This window comes from Eleginops maclovinus, chromosome 7 (genome assembly GCF_036324505.1).
Source record: "Eleginops maclovinus isolate JMC-PN-2008 ecotype Puerto Natales chromosome 7, JC_Emac_rtc_rv5, whole genome shotgun sequence".
Lineage (NCBI taxonomy): Eukaryota > Metazoa > Chordata > Actinopteri > Perciformes > Eleginopidae > Eleginops > Eleginops maclovinus.
Window position 1 is genome coordinate 19,040,198 of NC_086355.1, and position 21,865 is coordinate 19,062,062.

The 21,865-nt window shown below is 42.6% G+C and overlaps 1 protein-coding gene across 1 annotated transcript in view; it reads right to left on the minus strand.

Annotated features, from left to right (window-relative positions):
* Positions 1-20,840, minus strand: part of tmem163a (transmembrane protein 163a) — an 84,631-nt gene extending 63,791 nt beyond the window's left edge. The window contains exons 1-2 of the mRNA XM_063888442.1: positions 20,344-20,840; positions 15,544-15,663 (exon numbers count right to left, since the gene is read on the minus strand). Coding sequence (XP_063744512.1) covers positions 15,544-15,663; positions 20,344-20,545 — 322 coding nt within the window. The 5' untranslated portion in view covers positions 20,546-20,840. The remainder of the gene's footprint in view (positions 1-15,543; positions 15,664-20,343) is intronic.
* Between the last annotated feature and the right edge of the window lie 1,025 nt (positions 20,841-21,865).

Consider the following 21,865-nt stretch of genomic DNA (forward strand, 5'->3'; position numbering starts at 1 on the left):
CCTGAGATAGGGCAGCCCTGCCTGATCCCCCTTTTAACTGGTACAGGTCTGCTCAGCCCTCCCCCCACCTTCACAATACAACATGCATCACTGTACAGCAACTTCACCCAGGACAAAAAATTCTCCCCAACACCAAAAGCCTGCAATGTGGCAAACAGAAAGGAGTGATCAACACGATCAAACGCCTTCTCCTGGTCAATAGAAATGATACCAACATTTAGGTTATACAGCTCACAGACGTCAAAAGTGTCTCTCATCAAAAACAAATTGTCCACAATTGATCTGCCAGGAATGCAATATGTCTGATCAGTTCCAATAAGAAGTTCAATAAAACACTTCAGCCTGTTGGCTAAGACCTTTGACAGTATCTTATAGTCTGTACATAACAGGGCCACAGGTCTCCAGTTCTTCAGCAGGGTTAAATCTCCTTTCTTAGGTAACAGTGAAATCACCGCACGCCTACAGGAAGCTGGAAGAGCCCCTTTTCCAAAGGACTCCTTAACCACGTCCAACAAGTCATGTCCTAAAATACTCCAGAAGTGTTTGAAAAAGTCTGCAGGTAAGCCATCTATACCTGGAGCCTTGCCGGAGGCCATCTGTGTCACTGCAGAGGTCAGTTCCTCCAGAGTAATGTCAGAACCCAGGGTGTCACTTTCTGCTGAACTCAACTGTGGAAGACCCTGAAGAAGTTCATCAGCAGCTTCCACATCGCAACCTTCGGCTTTGAACAGGTCTGTGTAGAAGGACACTGCGTGTCTCCTCATCTCAGCAGGTTCAGAGGTTACTTGTCCATCGGGAAGACGTAAACACACCATCTGTTTCCTTTGGCCCACAGACCTCTCCAGGTTGAAGAAAAAGGTGGTTGGTGCATCAATGTCTCTCATGGAAGTAAAACGGGCTCTGATCAGAGCTCCTTTGGCTTTCTCCTGAAGAAAACAGTTAAGCTGTTGTTTTTTTAGGAGGGACTGTTCTATGTTTTCAACAGACACCCTCTCTAACTCGCTGATCTCCCTCTCTAACTGCTCTATAGCCCTTCTAATGTTTGCAGTGGAGTAGGATGTATACTGTTGGCAGAAAACTCTAATCTGAGCCTTTCCTACCTCCCACCACTGACTCAGGGAAGGAAAAGAGTTTCTCTCTGATTTCCAGTTAAGCCAGAACAATTTAAAATTGTCACAGAAATTGAAATCTTGTAAAATATTAACATTAAAGTGCCAGAACGATCTAGGTTTTCCTGCAGTGGATAAAACCAAATCTAAGGAAATTAGATGATGATCTGTGAAACCAACAGGTTGGATGTGACAGTTCACTGCTCGAGCGATAAAAGAGGCAGACATGTAAAATCTATCTAACCTGGCTGCACTAACGCCTCCAACTAGCATTCTCACCCAGGTGTATTGTTTTACTGAGGGATGTTTCATCCTCCACACATCCACTAAGTCAGCCTCTCTGATCACCTGTGACAATAAAAGGGAAGACTGAGGATGAGGCTCTTGTCCTATTCTGTCTAAAGTGACATTGGTGCAAGCGTTCCAGTCCCCCCCCAGTATAACACACTCCCCCTGTGCACTTGTGTCTAGCTTGTCTTTTAGAACCTGAAACAAAGATAAGCGTTCAGGGCCTTGATTGGGTGCGTAAATATTAATAAAAGTGAAAATAAACTGTAGAAGTTCCACTTTCACCATCAAGACTCTACCTGCCACTATCTCCGTGCTGGAAACAAGCTTAACATTTAAAGAGGGGGAGAATAAAACAGCTACCCCAGCACTAAGGTTAGAGCCATGACTGAGTACATACTGACCCCCCCACCACATTCCCCAGTCTGTCTCATTCAGGCTGTCACTGTGAGTTTCCTGCAGTAAGATCACATCTAATTTTTTCTGATCGAAAACCTCTGACACTAAAGCCCTTTTCTGTGCACTTCTACCCCCGTTAATGTTTAAAGAAGCAACCCTCAAAGCCTGCATTAGAGGAAAGACACAGAGAAAGAGAACCGACAGGTACACACAGCAGAGAGGAGACACCCAGTGTTGCATGATCATGCTGAAATTATTTGGACTTTTTCAGTTTCTTCCCCCTTTTGCTTCCTCCTGCACCTTTTTTCATGGCAGTGACATGTTTTCTGAGACGATATCGTTTCTTTTCATCCAACAGATCCATCCCTACAATTTTCTGGAGAGTGCTCACTGTCTGAAGAAACTTATTTGTGTCAGGAAAAAAATCCCTCACTTCCACTGACTTGCCAAAAGACTCATTCAAAAAGACATTAATCTCTTCCAAAGAATATAAATCTGTATTCTGAGAGACACTATCTGCAACAGAAACACCGTCAGAATCCCCCTCACCATCTGTGTCCATCTCTGCTACCTCACTGTTTTCTGGAGCCTGTATCAGCTCTTCTTGCTGCTCAGAGCCAGCCGGCAGCTCCTGCTGTGTGTCAACAGCCTCCACCTGTCTCACAGCACCAGTCCTCACCTGTCCTGCTAAAGTATCCTCCGCCCTTTTACCTGTACCCACATTTTTAGCTCCACTCACCACACTCTCCACCGTCCCGGTTTCTTCTCTCACAACACTCGTCTGTACTAAGTCCGCAGCACCCGCTGCACTGGTTCCCGCACCAGGGCCCGTGTCAGGCTCAGCCGCCCTGGGATCAGCTGCCCCAGACGCACCAGGTGGAGCGGTGTGCCGTCTATGTGGACATGCAATGCGTTTGTGACCCAACTCCCCACACTCAAAACACTTAACGTTCCCAGAGCTGGCATACACCATGTAGAAACCATCTTCGTGTCTCACACGGAAAGACACATCGAGTGTCTGAGTGGGACAATTCAGAAACATGAACACTTGTCTCCGCAGAGATTGAACATGTTTCAGTTTTTCATCTTTACACCCCAGAGCAACAGTGCGGAGATTACTGGCAAACTTACCAAACCGCTTCAGCTCCCGTTCCAGCGCTTCATTCGGTGTCACGGTGAACGCCCCTTTTTCGTCGTCGGCAGTCAAGCGGAACTAATTATCACTCGCATGGGAACACTCGAGCAGGAAAAGAAGACGCACGCAGTTCCGGCTTAATATCTGTTTAAAAAGACAAACGTCAGTAAAGCACGAGGAGAGTAAGAGGCGGCATTCTCATCGAGCTCTTCCGAAGTTGTGCTGAATCTGGTACCAATTATTCAAAGACTGAACAGACAGCCGGTAAGATCGCTACGTTAAGACTTTGTTGCGAGTGCCACTTGTTGATTGTTTGATGGACGCCGACGACGCATTTGAATGCTGCCGCGGGAAAGTCATTTGTGTTTGTGCACGGTAGTATCTGCTTTTGTGTTGTAAATATTCACGGGTAGTGCAGAATGTATTGTGGAAACGTTGGTTAGTCAGTTTTATTGTAGTTTGCTTAATTCAGTGATTTAGCTCTTTGATATGGAATACTGCTGTGATGGATTGGCATAAAGCCATGGTTTAAAATGTGCATAGTCCTAGATCATATGAAGTTTGTCTAAAATGAATTGCTGAAATTGCACATTGTAACTTGTTGGGAGTGAATATGTATTGTAAATATTTATATGGGAAAAAATGGTGTGCTAAACATGCTGCTAACAATTTAACTGTTTAGTGATCCATGTGGTTGATCAGTCACTCATTGTGGTTCTCGTATTAGAAAATGTAGGCTAATTTAATATCTGTGATGGATTCAAGCTAAAATGATTAGCTTAACAAATGTGTTTATTTATATACATGTGGTTATTTATTTATATATATTATGTGGTTATTTATACATGTGTGTGTCAAGTCAAACATTTTGATAATTGATCATTGTTGATTCCTGTGCCTATTTGTATAAGAGATGTGCAAATTTGTAAATGGTTGGTGTTCTCTGGTTTTTAAGGTTTTTCACCTGTACTGTCTGGGCTACAAAAGGAAGAAAAATAAATCGGATAAAGATATAAGAAGCCTGGTCATTGAGTGAAACCCAGTTAAAACATTCAGAATTGGTGCCTCCCTATCAAGTGGGGGTTAAGCACAGCCAAAAAAGACGGAACACTTGACAGTGAAAAACCGACTCGAGCTGGTTGAAGAGGCTCCTAGCAAGCCAGGCTACAGCTTCTGCAGTTGGGCACACACGTGCAACTAAGTCAGCGGAGTCTACGCCCACCTGCAACTGAGTCCACGCCCACAGCTTTCCAAGTTCGTTTCCAAAGCCCAAAATGGAGTCAAAGTCTCTGCAGCAGTTAAAGAAGGAGAGAACGACTGCCAAACAGCGGTTTTCCCGACTGGCATACTCACTACTGAAGTCTTGCAAGAAAATGTCGGCGGAAGAACTGGTGGAAGCCTTCAGCAAGGTCGCACTCGAGGCTGACCGGGTGATGGAGGCAAATGAGGAGGTGGAAATTTCCTGGACTGAGGAAGAAGCGCAGGCCAAAGAGGACGTAAGTGCAGACATTAAGAAGACATCAGATGAATGTGAAGAAAAACTTGAGGAGGTGGAGCAGGCTGTCCAGAGGGTTCTATGGGGAAGTTTTGGCAACCCTGAACTGTCCCTGGCACTGGGGGCAGCTGAAAGGGAGTGTGAGCGGATGCAGAAAAAGGAATCTGGCCTGAAATTGGAGGTATATGAATTGATGCTTAGTAACCTTGAGGGGCTGGTGAGAGCAGGAAAAGAAGCCATCCGCAAATGGACTCGCTGGGTCCCAGATGAAGAGCGGCCTGACTTCCAGCAGCGCATGAGGCGTGTGGAAGGTTGGCTGCTTGACTTGATTTCAGAGAAAGCCACCCTATTACAGGCGAAGCTGGAGAATGATGGGTCCCCAGGAAAAGAGCCACGTCGGACACCTGCTATCAAATTGAAGCCAACAGTACTCCCGCAGTTTGATGGAAATAAGCGAAACTTCTACCTCTGGAAGAAGGAATGGGAGGCACTCCAAAAGCAAGGGGAACCTACCGGCTCCCGGGAGGTAAGGAAATTCCAGCTGTTGGATAGCCTTGAGGAAAAGGTAGCGAGGGACCTTCGCCTGTCAACATATGGAACGGCGGATGAAATCTTTCGCGTCCTTGAAAACCGGTTTGGAAATAAAACAGCAATTGCCCTGGAAATTGTTGAAGAGTTGCAGGCACTGCCACCGGTGAAAAGCTACCAACCCAGGCAGATCGTGGACTTGATCCAGGTTGTTGAAAAAGCCTTGTATGACCTCAGCGCGTTGGGAAACACGGGCGCCTTGAAAAATCCTCTCGTCACAAAGTCCCTGGAGAGCAAGCTGCCTGAAAGCTTAAAGAAGGAGTGGCTGGTCTATGTATCAAAAGGGAAGGAAGACGTATCACCTGAAGACAGGTTCGACATGCTCCTTGGTTTTCTGAAAAGTCAGGAGAAGATTTATGAGCAATTGGATCAATTAAGGGATGATCCCAGCAAGAGAGAGGCAAGAATCCCACAAAAGCACGCCCGAACAAAGTCCACCAACTCCTCAAGCTCCCAAGCATCTTGTGTTGTCTGTGGAGATAGAGGCCACGGGAGGAAGCTGTATTACTGCAAGAAGTTCAAAGAGCTCAGAGTGGCAGAAAAGAAAGAAGCAGTTAAGGAACTTGGTGCTTGTGGGAGGTGTCTCGAGGTTCACGGCAATGATGCAGAGTGCAAGACCACCTTTTTGTGTAAAAGCGAGGGGTGTAAAGACACTCAAGGCCCACGTCATCACTATTACCTCTGTTCCAAGGCTGGAAGAGAAAGAGATGGGCTGAGGAAGTTGAGGCCGAGCCCTGCAAGAGGCGAATTGAAAAAGTACACAGAGACCCAGGAAGAGTTCCTGACAAGCCTGGCCCCCGACTTGGCTCAGCGGTGTCGAAATGTGTTCTGTAATTCTGTCTCAAAAACATTCAGTTCAGTCATGGCGGAGAATGGTATTGATGAGTTCCCAGTCATAATGATGATCCTCGAGGTCACTGCAAATGCTGGGCAGAAGCTTGGGACCCTGATAGACTTGGCATCCGACACCAATTACATCACTCACGAGGCTGCTTGGGAGCTGAACTTGCAGAGTGAGGATGTCACGCTCATAGTCCATGGAGTTGGCGGGATGCAAGTAACAGTTGAGACCAAGCGGTATCTACTGAAAATCCGGGTCACAACTTCAAAGGGAACTTTGAGATCCCACCAGCTTGTGTGTTATGGGCTGAATAGCATCGCAGAAGTAAATCGGCACGTGCCACCCAAGAGACTGCAAAAAATATTTCCTGACGTTCCCCTCCATAAACTGGTCCGTCCCACTAAAATCAAGCTCCTCATCAGCCATAAAGAAGGCCAGCTCGTCCCTCAGAAGGTGCGCTCCGTTGGTGACCTTGTCTTGTGGGATGGTCCCCTTGGGACGACAGTGGGTGGTTCTCATCCAGACCTTTTGGAAGATGTTACAATCACGGCCCATGGCTCCAGAACTCATTTTGCACGCTCCATGCGGACAGCAGCTGCAGAGTATAAGGAAATCATCTGTAAAGGCTCACTTGAACAGCCTCCACTCACCCAAGCCACTACGTGTGCGGCCAGCAAAGACTTCCTGGACTGGTGGAGGTGGGACAGCATTGGGGCTGCCTGTGAGCCCAGGTGCGGCGGCTGTAGATGTGGACATTGTCAACCTGGGGGGAAAGAGATGACCATTTCTGAGGAGCGGGAGCTGGAGCAAATAAAGAGTGGGTTGACGTATGTAACCGGAGATCGTCACAGTGAGAAGCCACGTTGGCATGCGAAATATCCCTGGATAGAGGATCCAGTAACATTGCCCAACAATAGGAGGGCTGTCGAAGCAACATTCATGAGGACTGAAAAGGCGATTACGAGGGTCAACATCGGAGATAAGCCGGCAGGCTGCATCGCACAAGTCGCCATGCGTGAGACGGCGAATCTGCCAATGTTCAACCACCTTGCAGAAGAGCGCCGTGTGCTGGAACAAGACGCCTATGTCGATGATGTCCTGACTTCGCACAACGACCCGAGTCAGCTCAAGCAAATAACAGCTAATGTCAAAAAGATCCTGGAAGCCGGCGGATTCTACATGAAGCCGTGGGTCTACTCTGGCCAAAGTGGGAGGCCAGGACACGGAGACCTGGAGAGGAAAGAACCCTCAGTGATGGTCCTTCCAAACCAACTCTCCGAAGAGAACAATAAAGCTCTGGGTCTTGGGTATGACCCAGAGAGTGACAAACTTCGCATGATGGTGGCTGTGAACTTCTCTAAAAAGAAAAAGAAAATGAGATTGGGAGAAAACCTGTTGCAAGATGAAGTAAGGGCACGGGTGCCAAATCCACTCACTCGTAGAGAGCTCCTAAGTCAAGTCTCTGGACTGGACGATCCCCTTGGTCTTGTGACGCCTGTCAAGCAGAAGGGAGCCATCTTGGTGAGGAGAGCTTTCCAAGAAGCAAAGGGCAAATATAGTCCATCAGAAAATACATGGGACGTACCTTTGTCTGAGGGCCTCCGGGAAGATGCCGTCTGCCTCTTTGAGGACTATGCTGAGCTCGGTCGGGTGAGTTTCGTCAGAGCCTTGACACCTCCTGACCCATCCGCTGAGCCCTGCGGTATCACATTCTCCGATGGTAGTGAGCGCTCGTACGGCGCTGTGTTGTACCTGCGGTGGAAATTGCCACAAGACGTGACCATACGGCTAGTTGAATCCAAAGCCAGGCTGACGCCGTTAGACCATAAGGGGGACGCTGTCAAGGCTGAAGTTTGTGGAGCTGTCTACGCTGCCCGTCTGAAGAAGTATTTCCAGAAGCACTGCAGAATTCGTGTGGAGAGGTGGTACCACCTGGTTGATAGCCAGACAGTCCTGGGGGCTATCCAACGCGAAAGCTACGGCTACCAGACGTTCTTCGCAAATAGAATTGGGGAAATTCAAGGCAGCACGAACGTCCAAGACTGGTGGTGGATTCCTGGCCCACTCAACATAGCGGATATTATTTCCAGAGGGGCAAGCCCCAGAGAGTTGGATGAAGGCACAGAGTGGCAGCTGGGTCCTAAGTTCTTAAGTCTCCCAGAGAGTGAGTGGCCAGTGAAGTCCGCCAAGGATGTTGCTGCCGAAGCGAGAGAGAACCTCACACGCATCCAAAAGAAGGCTTTTGTTGCTGCCCTTACCCGGGCTGGAGCAAAGCAGGAGCCCAAGCAGGAGTCAAGGCAGGAGCCCAAGCAGGATCCAACTTCGACCTCCGCGGATCTGCATAGGCCACCAGCCGAGGTTGCAGCTTCAAGCCTGTTGGATATCAAGCGGTTCAGTAGCCTAACACGACTAATGAAGTCACTAGCGCTGGTCTGGAGGGCGGCAAAGAAGTTTCTTCATTGCAGAGCCAGGGGAAGACCAAAGTGGGAGGCAGTCCCATTGGTTGGCATCATCACTGCGGCCGAGAGGGAGGACTCATTCCGAGATCTGTGTTTAGCAGCACAAGAAGGAGTTACCTTCCCCAGCACCACAACAGACCGGCTGGTTGTGTACAAGGATGGAGCTAGTGGGCTGTTACTGTGTGGAGGCCGAATACAGTACTTCAAAGAAGACTGCTTGGCTGTTCCACTGGTTCCTTTCGACACCTGGCTAGGAACTCTACTGGCACGCCAAAGTCATCAGGAAGGTCATGAAGGGGTTGCCGGGACTCTGTTAAGGATGCGGCAAAAGGCTTGGGTCATCCAAGGTAGAAGGCTGGCCCAGAAAGTTGTCAACCAGTGCATCCACTGCAGGAAGGCAAGAGCTCAAGTATGCCAACAAGTGATGGGTGATCTGCCAGTAGAAAGGTCAAGACCTGCTGCGCCATTCCAGTTTATATCTGTTGACTTGTTTGAACCATACCTGGTGAGAGATGACATCAAAAGAAGAGTATCTATGAAAGTATGGGGGGTCGTCTTTTGCTGCATGGCGAGCCGGGCTCTGCACATAGATCTCGCCAGTAGTCTGTCCACAGAAAGCTTTCTAATGACCTATCAGAGATTCGCTGCCATCAGGGGCCACCCCCTCAAGGTTTGGTCAGACCCTGGGACCAATTTTGTTGGTGCAAGATCTTTGCTGGAGGACTTGTACACCTTTCTGCAAAGCCAAGACACAGCAAGCCTGGAGGAGTATGCTGTAAAAAATGGGACAAGCTGGACATGGAAAGTGCTCCCCGCTGATTCACCACATCGAAACGGAGCTGCTGAAGCTGCCGTAAGGATTGCCAAGAGAGCACTTCAAAGTTTGAGCAAGACGGCAAGCCTTACTTTCAATGAGTTCCTGACAGCCCTCCAGTTGGCAGCTAACCTGGCTAATGAGCGGCCCATTGACGCAAGAATCCAGAGTCGAGAGGACCGCATTGAGTATGTAACACCAAACTCGCTTCTCTTGGGACGAGCATCTCCCAGTGGTGACGTGAAGTCCTTCAGCTTTAACAACTACCCCTACAAGCGCCTTCGTGAAATTCAAACCCAGGTGAATGAGTTTTGGAAAGCGTGGAGCCAGCTTGCTGGCCCAAGTCTCTTCATTAGAACCAAATGGCACACCACAGAAGAAATGTCAGCGTTGGGGATGTTGTGTGGCTTTGCGATCAAAACGCTCTACGGGGTCATTTTAGGCTCGGCAGAGTCGTCACTGTAGCTCCCGACTCAAAGGACATCGTGAGAGATGTTGAGATTCTTGTCACACCAAGCAACTGTACCTCCGTTCAGCATCAAAGGCCAGCGACCAAGTCCTCAGAGAGGTCAGAGAAGTCAAATGGGTTGGTATTGCGAAGAGATGTCAGACGGCTGGTAGTCCTTCTCCCTGTAGAAGAGCAGAATCCTCACTGTTTAGGTTCACCTTAAAGTTTGCAACCTATCTGTCCAAGGACAAAAAGGTTGAGTGGGAGGTGTCACGGTGAACGCCCCTTTTTCGTCGTCGGCAGTCAAGCGGAACTAATTATCACTCGCATGGGAACACTCGAGCAGGAAAAGAAGACGCACGCAGTTCCGGCTTAATATCTGTTTAAAAAGACAAACGTCAGTAAAGCACGAGGAGAGTAAGAGGCGGCATTCTCATCGAGCTCTTCCGAAGTTGTGCTGAATCTGGTACCAATTATTCAAAGACTGAACAGACAGCCGGTAAGATCGCTACGTTAAGACTTTGTTGCGAGTGCCACTTGTTGATTGTTTGATGGACGCCGACGACGCATTTGAATGCTGCCGCGGGAAAGTCATTTGTGTTTGTGCACGGTAGTATCTGCTTTTGTGTTGTAAATATTCACGGGTAGTGCAGAATGTATTGTGGAAACGTTGGTTAGTCAGTTTTATTGTAGTTTGCTTAATTCAGTGATTTAGCTCTTTGATATGGAATACTGCTGTGATGGATTGGCATAAAGCCATGGTTTAAAATGTGCATAGTCCTAGATCATATGAAGTTTGTCTAAAATGAATTGCTGAAATTGCACATTGTAACTTGTTGGGAGTGAATATGTATTGTAAATATTTATATGGGAAAAAATGGTGTGCTAAACATGCTGCTAACAATTTAACTGTTTAGTGATCCATGTGGTTGATCAGTCACTCATTGTGGTTCTCGTATTAGAAAATGTAGGCTAATTTAATATCTGTGATGGATTCAAGCTAAAATGATTAGCTTAACAAATGTGTTTATTTATATACATGTGGTTATTTATTTATATATATTATGTGGTTATTTATACATGTGTGTGTCAAGTCAAACATTTTGATAATTGATCATTGTTGATTCCTGTGCCTATTTGTATAAGAGATGTGCAAATTTGTAAATGGTTGGTGTTCTCTGGTTTTTAAGGTTTTTCACCTGTACTGTCTGGGCTACAAAAGGAAGAAAAATAAATCGGATAAAGATATAAGAAGCCTGGTCATTGAGTGAAACCCAGTTAAAACATTCAGAATTGGTGCCTCCCTATCAAGTGGGGGTTAAGCACAGCCAAAAAAGACGGAACACTTGACATTCGGGATAAACGGAGGAACGCCGGAAACGGTGATCCGCGTGGACGGTGTCGCCAGCGGTGAAACCTGAATAAATTCCTCATCTAGGGTTAATCCGCTCTCGATGAGTTCCGTGACGTATTTCTGGTCTTTTAGAAATACCACGACCGCTTTATTCATGCGGGAAGCATAACAAATGTTTTCATGACCGACCTGATCCCCCACAGCCAGCAGCACCTGCTCCACGGTGCTGGAGGCCTGAGCCACCAACCGCACTCCGTGTCTCAGAGACACGGATGGCGTCCCAGAGGGCGTCATCCCCGCCACGAGGCACGGGAAAACCACTCGTGAAAACCAACTAACCTACTTTACAAAAACTACAAATAACCCAACAAATGATCATACAATCAAACACAGTAGAAAAAGAAGAACGAAATAACGTTCCAAAAACAAAGTTTCAAAAACCCCTCTTCCCTCTTACAACACACCACCACCGAAGAAGAAGAAGAAGAAGAAGAAGAAGCAAAGAAACCAGCAATAGTAACAACATAAAGTGTTTTTATCTGATTAGCTTGAGGGTGGCTGATGTAGTTACAGTGAACTGTTCAACCTTTTATGAATTTCTGTCCACTAGCAGTGCCGCGGAGCAGTGTTTTTATGAATGGGTCCTTGTTTTGTTTGTGCGTGCATGTGCAGGCAAATGACGCTACACATTTCTCCAATTGTCTTCACTCTTTCTTTCTCTTACCTCTAGGGTGCGGCGAAGACAACACAAAATGCAGAAATCCAACAAAAAAAAGGGAAGAAGAAAACTGCTAGCCATGCTAAATTGATTTGTTTTTCTTCGAAAACATCACTTATGGTGAAATTTTCTAAAAATAATGTATCTTACTAATTTAAAAGGCCAATTTGAGAAACACTAAATATAAACTGATGGCTTAAAAGAAACAATATTTAACATTTCAGCCAAATTGTTGATGTTTTAAACATTTCTTTTATAATCTTACAATTTCAATTTCACCAACAATTTTTCAAGGAAGAATGAGGTAATAAGGCAACTACTTTTTCAATGTCCCAACTGACATTTAATATAATAAATAATAAATAATTTATTATAACGCTGGCATGGCAGTGTGATAATAAGCCCGATCTTCATCAATAATTGCCAAAAGATAGTGTGTCAGAGTTTGTTGTCTCAGACCCTTATTTACTTAAAAAAAAACTTAAATAAACACATGTGGGAGGGCGCTAGTGTGCTGCAGCATGACTTATTTCTTTTGAAATTAATTTAGCTGAGAATAAAAGGACATTGTTTTTCCTTAAAGGAATGTTTCTTGGAACAACGCTCAACTTGGAAATGTACTATCAATGTCTGTTTGTCTTACTGATGCATACATGAAGTACATTAATATGAATATATAACTTTATATATCTGTTCCTCAAACTCATTTTGAGGTTTGGTTTCTCTCATTCTCTGAGTGCTATGACTGATAAGGCCTTGTATCACTTTAATAGGTGAATATCTGGGCATGAGAGCACAAAAAACAACTCCTCAAGAAAGGTTGTGAGCTAACGCGGAGCAACCATTTATGACATTAAAGAGTCGATAGAATTGAAGGTGGAGCGGAAAGGTATTGGCCTCAACCTTTCTAAATGTTAAAATATTGCTAAAGGTCACAGAAGAGGAAAAGGATGTTTGCAGTTTTCCATGGAGACAGAAAAAAGCGAGGTAGAGAAAAAGAAAGGGGGAGAAAAGGTTGCCATAAACAGGGTGAAAAATACAGTACATGAAATACAAGAGGAAAACTCATGAAAACTATAGGTGCAAAACAATCCGCTACAAACTGGATAGAATCAAACGGCCTTATAACTTGCCCACATAGTGTATGTAGATACATGGTGAGACAGTACATATAGAGGAGGTAAAGAAAGTCGAGTGTGAGGAAACAAGCTGACGGTAGGTAAAAGATCAAAGATGGAGGATGGTAGATGTGAGGGGGAACGGTAACTAGGGCACAGGCAGGAGGAAACAGCTAGCTGCTGTTCCTTAAAGTTGAGCCATCAAAATCACTAAATCCCAAACGCAGCCTGCCAGGACTCATCCTGCCTCGTCCCCCCTCCTTTAAGAGATCCACAACTCAATATCCATCCGTCTCTCACTCTATGTTCACCATTCACATCCTCTCTGCTTCTCCCTCTTTTTTCAACCCCTTTTTGTGCTGTGTGGTGGTAGAAGAGGGAAGAGCTGCATTCATTTATTATGTTCCTAACCCAATGCTGCCGACCCTTCCTCTAGAACTGATGTTATGACTGGCGGAGGTGTCTAGACTCCTGCACCACTATCCCTCTGTGCTCTTCTTTAACATTTTGCCTCCCTAAAGATTCAACATTTTTATAAAGAGTCTGTTTTTTTTTACACTGCTTTCACTTAAAGAGGATGAAAAATATGAATCACCAGGAATGTCATTCACATAACCAATGTTATCCTTTCCCTTGATGCTCGAACTCATTCATGGCAGTGATAACAGTTTCCTAACTTGAGAACTACCTACCACAGTCTGTGAACTCAATGCACTGACATGTTTTCACCGTATAAGTTGATATAGCTAACTCATATGCTAACAGTTGCTACCTTAGCCGCTAAATAAACTGTTTCAGAGGAACATCATAATTTATTAAGAGTCAATGTTTCTGTGAAGGAGATTAATAACAGTCAAACGTTCACTATCACCTTTTCTCTTACTCTTTGCTAACACCTAGAACAAAATGGCAGCTAGCTGCTAAATGCTAACGGCTCACTATTTCGCCAGTCGTAGGTTTGTAAGCCAAGTAGCATGCAATCTGTTTTAAAGATCTTTTTTGCTTAAAGCTGCAAAAATAACGACACTGTTAGAGAAAAGAGAGTGAACTAAAACTGTAAAGTTGAGGGGAGCAAAGCCAAAACAACAAGCTTAAAGAGGCTATAACATTCCTTTAAGCTAATGTGAATTTTGGAGACAGGCAATTATTCTGTCTGGGGTTGTGCGCAACATTTCACATACAATAGTCCTGTTCCATTACCTATAAATATAGAAATATTTATTAGAGCAGTTCTAAATAAAATTATCATTTATTCTTAAATTTTAAATCATGTGTTTCCAAATAAATAAACTAAAATATCGATGACATATATGGTCCTTTTTAGGCTAAATAATATCAGTTTGTCTTTGTCGTTTGGCCCATTATGTTTTATGGATAAGGCCCTGCCTTAATTTCCAAATGTGAATCCACTCAGCTGCTTTGCTTGAAGAAGAAAGTGTGTGCTTAGTCATCATCACAAGGATAAGTTTGAATGGACACATGGTGACTTTGAAAAAATTGCAAGCCAGGATGACGAAGCAACATCGCGTGTTGCTCTCACCACAATGCAGCACAACGTGGACATCCACTACATCATAAGACAACAAACTGTGTGTGGAAATTGTTTCAACATAATTTCACAACATCCTAGCGGTTATTGTTTATCATGTGCAGTTTGTAAAACCACCAGCACTGCCTCACCAAGCAAAATGTCAAAAGTAAACCACATTTGAGGTTGGGTGATTCAGAACAAGAACAATAAAGGCATGTGTATCACATAGTTATGCGTCAAAGAGATGAAAGACCATTTTTTAAGTATGCTTTCTAAATTATTTTATTACCCTATTTGATATTGACAAATGTATGTTCCCATTTGGTCAATCGTCACAAACTTGTATCTTTAATGTTATCTTTACCGTAAGGGGAATCAGTCTTAAGCCATGTAAACTATGGGAATCATTTAAAGTATAGCGTTGTTCATGATGAAAATAGGAACATTTTTACATAACGATCCATCACTTATTAAAGTAGGAAATGATGGATCATCTGTCAAATACTTCAAAAGAAAGTACATAATTGTAACTAAAAGAATGCACCTAAGGCAGCCCATTGTAATATTTACTGTTAGTCTGCAGTAGGTTGCTGCTCATATATGATTATAAAAGCCTCCACCAAGGAGCAAATAACACATTTCCGAGAAAGTCTTGTGATTTCTTACCACTTTTTGGGCATGAAATTTCTCCGCTGTTTCACTTGCTGTGTAAACTGTCAAAAATTGCTTTGAATTGCTCCATCAAAATAGCTGAGAAACCAACAGTGCTTCTTTGTTTTACAATAAAAAAAAACAAGGCGCCAAATCTAATTTTTGGAAAAAATGGTGTCAAAGGTGCAGCACACAGCCCCACACAGAGAATAGTGCTGTTGATTTGCCTAAACATCTAAATTGTTCTGCTTTCGCAATTACATGTTGTGACTCATTCATTTGATCTGAAAATGTAACATTCATTATGTGGTTGCAAGGCACATGCTCTTTGTCGTCATACTATTAAGTCTCTTTTTCATATGCTGTATTGCAAAAATCTCAAATTCAAAGGTCGTCTTAAATTTTCCAACCTAACATTGTACGAGAGGGGTTTCTTAACACCACACGTTTGTACCAAAACTAGACAGACGTTTATATGACAAAATATCCTCTTAGTCAACAGGGAAGTGAGAAGTAAATTGCATCAGTCAGTATGTACATGTATATCATAAACACAGTTAACAAGCAGTGTTGAAAGCATTTTTTAAATGCTTACTGAAAGCTGCCACAGCCATTATGAGTGTGACCACGATGGAGACCCAGGAGACCCAGAGTGCCTTCTTCCTGTAGCTCTGAGCTTCATGGGGCTTCAGCCGCATGCTGCTCTCGAGAAGACCTGCAAGGAAACACAAACTCTGTTACAATTCTTTCTTTCTTTTTATTTGTTTTTTGTAATGGCCATTTCATGTTTTATTGCATTATCATATCAGCCATCATAGGATGCATAAGTAGTAATTGGACCCTTTCTAACACTTATATTGGGTAGGAATAAAATTCTCATAAATCTTAAATAATCAGTACTTTTAATGAACAAGCTACTGGTATGGATGAACAAAAGATTACAGTTTAGCTTTAAATCAGAATGTTATGTTGTATAATTATGGAAGTGAATTAAATAAGAGAAAGTTGAATTTTGTTTTCACAAAGATCACCAACACCGTTTTCGGACTGAAAGTCCTGTTCTTCGTCTACCCAGCCAACCAACCCATCTTTTTCCATAGGGGAATTTCCACAGATTTCCATTAGAAAAGTATTTGTGGTTTATCCAAAACAAACATAATCTGGGAGAAAATAGATTTACATCAAACCCTCATTGAAAATGTGTAAATTCAGTATTCTGTATTTCAATTGGATCAGCTACACAACAATGGTGTGTTTTTCCGTCCGGATATAAAGACAAAGCAATCAACATGCCAGAGAAAATTATTAGACTAAATGGTAATTCATATTACGAGTGTCCACAAGGTTCCGCTATGGTCTTTGTGACTCAAATGTTATACCACAATGTCTTTAAGCTTAGGAAGTTATGAAATTTGAAAGACGTTACAAAAGTGACCAAAAAAACATTAGCTATTACAAAGATCCTTAAATGTTTCCATGTTTTTGCCTGTCAATTTCATTTTTAGAATGGGTATTTCATTTGTTGGAGTAATTGATTAATCCCTCAAGTCTTTGAGGTCTGTTGTATGTCAAAATTATTTAAGTTTCCGGCTCAAAAGGGAGGTCCGAAGTCTGGCTTTGCTAGATAAATGTGTCATGGCAATACTACTCAGAGAAAAAGCATTGTTGTTCTAGCAGCTATAACTAATCCACCACAAGTCCCCCAATGGACTTGTCAATGGGTATTCATTGCTGCCTCCATTTCCTGTAAGATAATTCTCCACACCTTTCAGGGAAACACTAGACCATCAGCGTTTAACACTGACTGATGCAAAACATTGTGTAATGCCAGAGGAACCACAGAATAATACAGATAACAGGGACAGATGGAAAGGTTTTACTTTCCATACTCTTTTACATTGAGTCAACAACAAGAATCTATATTTCATTACCATGATCATGCCTTGTGATTTTAAAATACAACTTCAATACCTGTTTAAGGCACAATTCCCTTCTAAGAGACTAAACAGATGTTGTGGCTTAAGAAGAATACTCATTATATTATTATTCCACATACAATTCCTTTCTGTGAGAGAAGTGATAGCCTGAAGTCAGACAAACTGCCTGAATCTATTCTGTTGTCATTAAGCACTGCACAGCTAACAAGGTTCAACACGGATAAAGTGTCATCGCAGTGAGAGGTATTATTCAAGAAAGTGCACAAACTCTTCCTCCAGAAAGTAGACTAAACTAAATTCAAATCTCACTAAGAATGGCTGAAACGTCCACTTACTGTAGTCATTGTGAAACAAAACTGCATAATTTGTGTTGTGAATATTTAATTGTAAATAGACTTCAAGGTGTCACATCACTTCTACAAGGTCAGAGAAGGTTAAAGGAGGGCTACCTTGTTTTAGTATTAGGCTTTCATTTATTTGGGGGAATAGCAAAAGACAGATATTAAATAATAGCGGGAAAAAAGCAGCTTTAGAGATATTATGACATTTAGTAGTTAGCATTGATCAAGCTTAAATGCTACATTATATTTTACATTTCCTGTGATGCAATTAACACCATATTTTTGTTTGGCCCTTCCTGTCTTGTACAAACACGCATCTCTGAAACTCCACACATCCAGTTTGTTATGCAGGCTCTCCGTTTAGAGACTTTACTGTGAAATTATATTTTTTCAGGTTATACAAAGCTCCTCCTGACACACAGAGGACATTATAAAACTGATTCATCATGACTTGACAATTGACCTTTATGTGTAAAATCTGTTGAGTTCCCTTTTTTTTTTTATTCCAATGAGTATCCTTTTTCTTGTAGAAAAGCTTGATGCTGTGGCACTTAGGTACATTTTGTATCTTTACACTTTGTTCCCCCCAGAAAAAAATATTGTACTGTAGCTGAAATTAGCAAAAAAAAAGGCCCTTTTGACAAATGTATCATGGTACAGCCACTGTATCAATCATATTTAAAATAAATACTAAAATCACATTTATTTGATCATCTTTTTTATATGTGCATTTCTTATGGATGGAAAGATCCCCACTGCTTAGTATACAATGTGAGAGCCATGGTGGTGAAGCAGTACAGTAAAGTTGAAGGGAAAAAGCCAAAGCAATGAGCTAGAAGATGCTATAAAACTCCATTAAGCTAACCTGAACTTTAGAGACGGGCGTATAGTCTGTGTGGGTTTGCTCTCCAACTTCTTTTAAACAGATCTTGCGAGAAAAGGACCATTTCACAGTGGTATCATGGTACGGCAATCGCATCATTCATGCTTAAATTCATACTATTTTTTTTTATTGTTGTTTTTATTGTTGCATGTCTCTTGAATGGCAAGTTCCGCTGCAAATATCCATTGTTCACTCCCACTGCTTGTCTACTGTGGGTGTAAACAGAAGGAGACGTTGCAGACACAGTGTCCACAGGGAGTTGGTGCTACTAGGTTGACATCCCGCACCAGCTTCCCACCACTGAACACTGCCAACTGTTTTTGACGGACAGCCAGACACTTCACTCCAAGCACAGGAGGAAGTCCAAGTACAAGAGTAATGTAACTTTTAGAACCTCAAAGTACACTCAATAAGTTTAAAAGCCACATGCTTGGGGCCACTTATGTGATAATGCATCTGTTAAAATATACTTTTTGATATCAAAATGTGTCAAATGGGAGGCAGAGCAAGCCATTTAATGTATTTGGTTCAGAAATATGTCAAATACTGTAATCCCTAGGCCACAATCCCATTTACCCCTTGACCACCATCATCCAGCTGTGTGAACTCATTTTATCTGGCCATAATTGGTCACTTTGGTGATCGAAGGTCAAAGGAAATAACATGGCTTGTGCGTAGAATGAGCTAAAAACAAAAAAAGGAAATCGTCTGGAAGGCCTCCATCAGAGCCAAGAGCAAGATCCAGTTAATCAATCATTGGGATATTGAGTCACAATGCAACTGTGTGCGTGCGTGCGTGCGTGCGTGCGTGCGTGCGTGCGTGCGTGCGTGCGTGTGTGACATGTGTTGTACTTAAAAGGCATGCAAAGCCAGCTAGAAGAGTGTAGATTGTCAGACCCATTAGCTGTGACAAGCTTACAGATTGCAAAACATATTTTTAAAAATGTCTTATACCATCTGACGGACCGGCTTTGATAACACCTTGATAAGGAGATAAGCAGATCAAAAGTGAAGCTTACGTAGATGGAATATTCCCGAAAGGTTTGTCCACAATCATGATTGATTGTACTATTCAAGATGACCTTTTCATGTGTCTAGCTGAAAAAGCAGATCATTAAACTGCATATGGAGCTACTTTGAAACCTTTAAAAAATAACAATTGTAATATGGCGTCTGGGTTTCATACTTAAAAACAGAAACGTGACTGTTGTTCGAAAGCCTTTTAGCAAGACCAGCTAACAAGCATGTGGCTCTGTGTCTGATGTGTGGCCGAGGGAGTGAGGCAGCACGGTTAAATCCCTTTGCTCACATGATCCCAGGCTGGGGGGATCAGACAGACACTGTAGAGAGGCAGAGGAACATGAATTCTCTCAAAGATTATATGTCTCAAGCTTTTACTGTAAGGGTATAGTGTCAGTTTCTGCAACAACAAAAAAAGTGTTTATTATAATAGAATAGCAGATTTAGTGGAAAATATAGGTTCCATTTTTTGGAGATTAAAGCCAATAAAACTTAGGATTTCTGTCTCATGTGTGAGAACAATTTTAGGAAGAAGACACAAACAGTTAAGTGCAGCTTTCTCCTATTATCCTTCATTCTGACTGTATGTCTTGTTAGTGTACAAGGTGGATCCTCTCTGTTGATACCAAATACATCCAATAAAATAACTCTAACATCAAAGCTACTGAGTTCAATTAACATATCAAATAGCCATTGAAGTCAGATACATTATAACTGAATGCATACATAAACTAATTAGCTTATAACTGAGGCCCTGTTATTATTCATTGTGGAATGTTTTTCGGAGGTTGTTCTTCATGTTAGAAGATGAATGGGATTAAATGAGTGGAAAAGTAACACACACAAACACACATTAAGCACACTTGGGGGTTTGGCATGCATGTGACTGGTATCAGAATAGCTTTGGCTGAGCCCCAAAGTGCATGTTTAAAAAAACTAAATCTGACTTTTCCCCAGGGGCAAGTAGAAATGGAAAAAATAATGGATAGCTTTGGAATTGGATTCAATTTATTAATATTTTGAGCTTTGAATTCAACTTTTGCTTCACTCTGATCTGCTGATGTAGGACTGTTATAAATAATTTAAAAGACGGCTGACTAAAAATACCTCACATGGATAAAAATACCCCTCCCATCTCCCTCGGGTACCCTTTAACACTTCATAGCCTATATGCATCCACAACTTTGAAAAATCCAATGAATGGATGAAGTTACCTTCTCCCTCCACACCGTCTGTAATTTTCATCTCCTGGCCCGTGGGGAGCGTCTCGGGCTGGCCGGGGCTCTTGGCTGGCTGGTGGTGGTTGTTGGTGAAGCCATCCTGGGCGCACTGGCCGTTCCGCAACGCAGCCGTAAAGGGATCCACAATAGTCGGGTCTGGGACAGGGTAGGTGTCCTGGGGGGCCGGGTCTGTCATTGTTGTTGCTGTTCGTTTTGTTTGCAGACTCAAAGAAAGGCTGATGAGGAGGAGATTCACGCCGGTGTAAGTGCAGAAGCCATCCAGCGCGTCCTAATATAGCCCGGTGTAGACTCAGCTGCGCAGAGGGGTGGGATGGCGATAAAAGATGGGAGATAAAGGGTTGATCTCCCCAGCATCAGCAGTGAGACAACTCCCTCTTTATGGAAAGTGAACCCTGCAAAGAAAAGCAGTGCAGCGTCTGACGAAACCGTCAGTTAGACACAGTTCAGGGTTAGATGCGGCGATGCGATAATTGTTGAGATCTGCTGTGGATATGGCAGGCGGTGCCAGCAAGTTTTTTAAATTTATCTCCACCCCTTTTCTCCTTCTCGCCTCTCAGAACTCAGCACTTATTTCTCATACAGGCCACTATATGACAGTGGTGGAAGAAGTACTCAGCTCTTTTACCTAAGCAACATTGTAAAAACACAAGTAATACTATATTCAAACTAACTCCAGTAAAAGTACACGAGTATTGGTATATAATTTACTTTTAAGTACCAAAAGCAAAGAAACTCATTGTTCGTAATGGCCCATTTCAGAATATTATTTAATTACAATATTGGATTATGATTATTTATGTGTCCATGACAGCTGGAGCTGTTTAAATTGCTTTATATACAGCTGATTTATATCTCTACCAAAAATGAAATGCCAAAATGTATTTTTTTTTAGCTGATTTATATTGTTTAAGCAAATAATTTTGCGTAAAAGTTAAAGATATTGGCTTCCAAATGTAGTGGAGTAGAGGTACAAGAAAATGAAAATACTCAGGTAAGGTACAAATATCTCACAATTGTACTAAGGTACAGTACTTGAGTAGATGTACTTTGTGATATTCTACTATTGTGTGGTACACACGAAAGCAAAAAGATAAATTACAAAAGCACCAAAAATTGAAATTTTATAAAAACTACATATAACGTATAACAATATATATATATATATATATATATATATATATATATATATATATATATATATATATATATATATATTATAACATTAGAGAAATACAAAACGTCTAAGTGCAGTACAACATGACAAATAAAATAGTAATTAAAAAAAGGAAATGTGTAGATTTGGTATGTGAAGTGGAGAGCTGCGCAGATATTACAAAAGGTAGCTTTGTACATAAATAAGCTAAATATATATAGTTATGTGCGGGATTCAAGAACTTAAAATAATGTTTATGAAAATGATACTATTTTACAGAACAAGGATTGTGCTCCTTGTGGTTTCTGAGGTACAGCCATTTCTTATCATACTATATGTAGT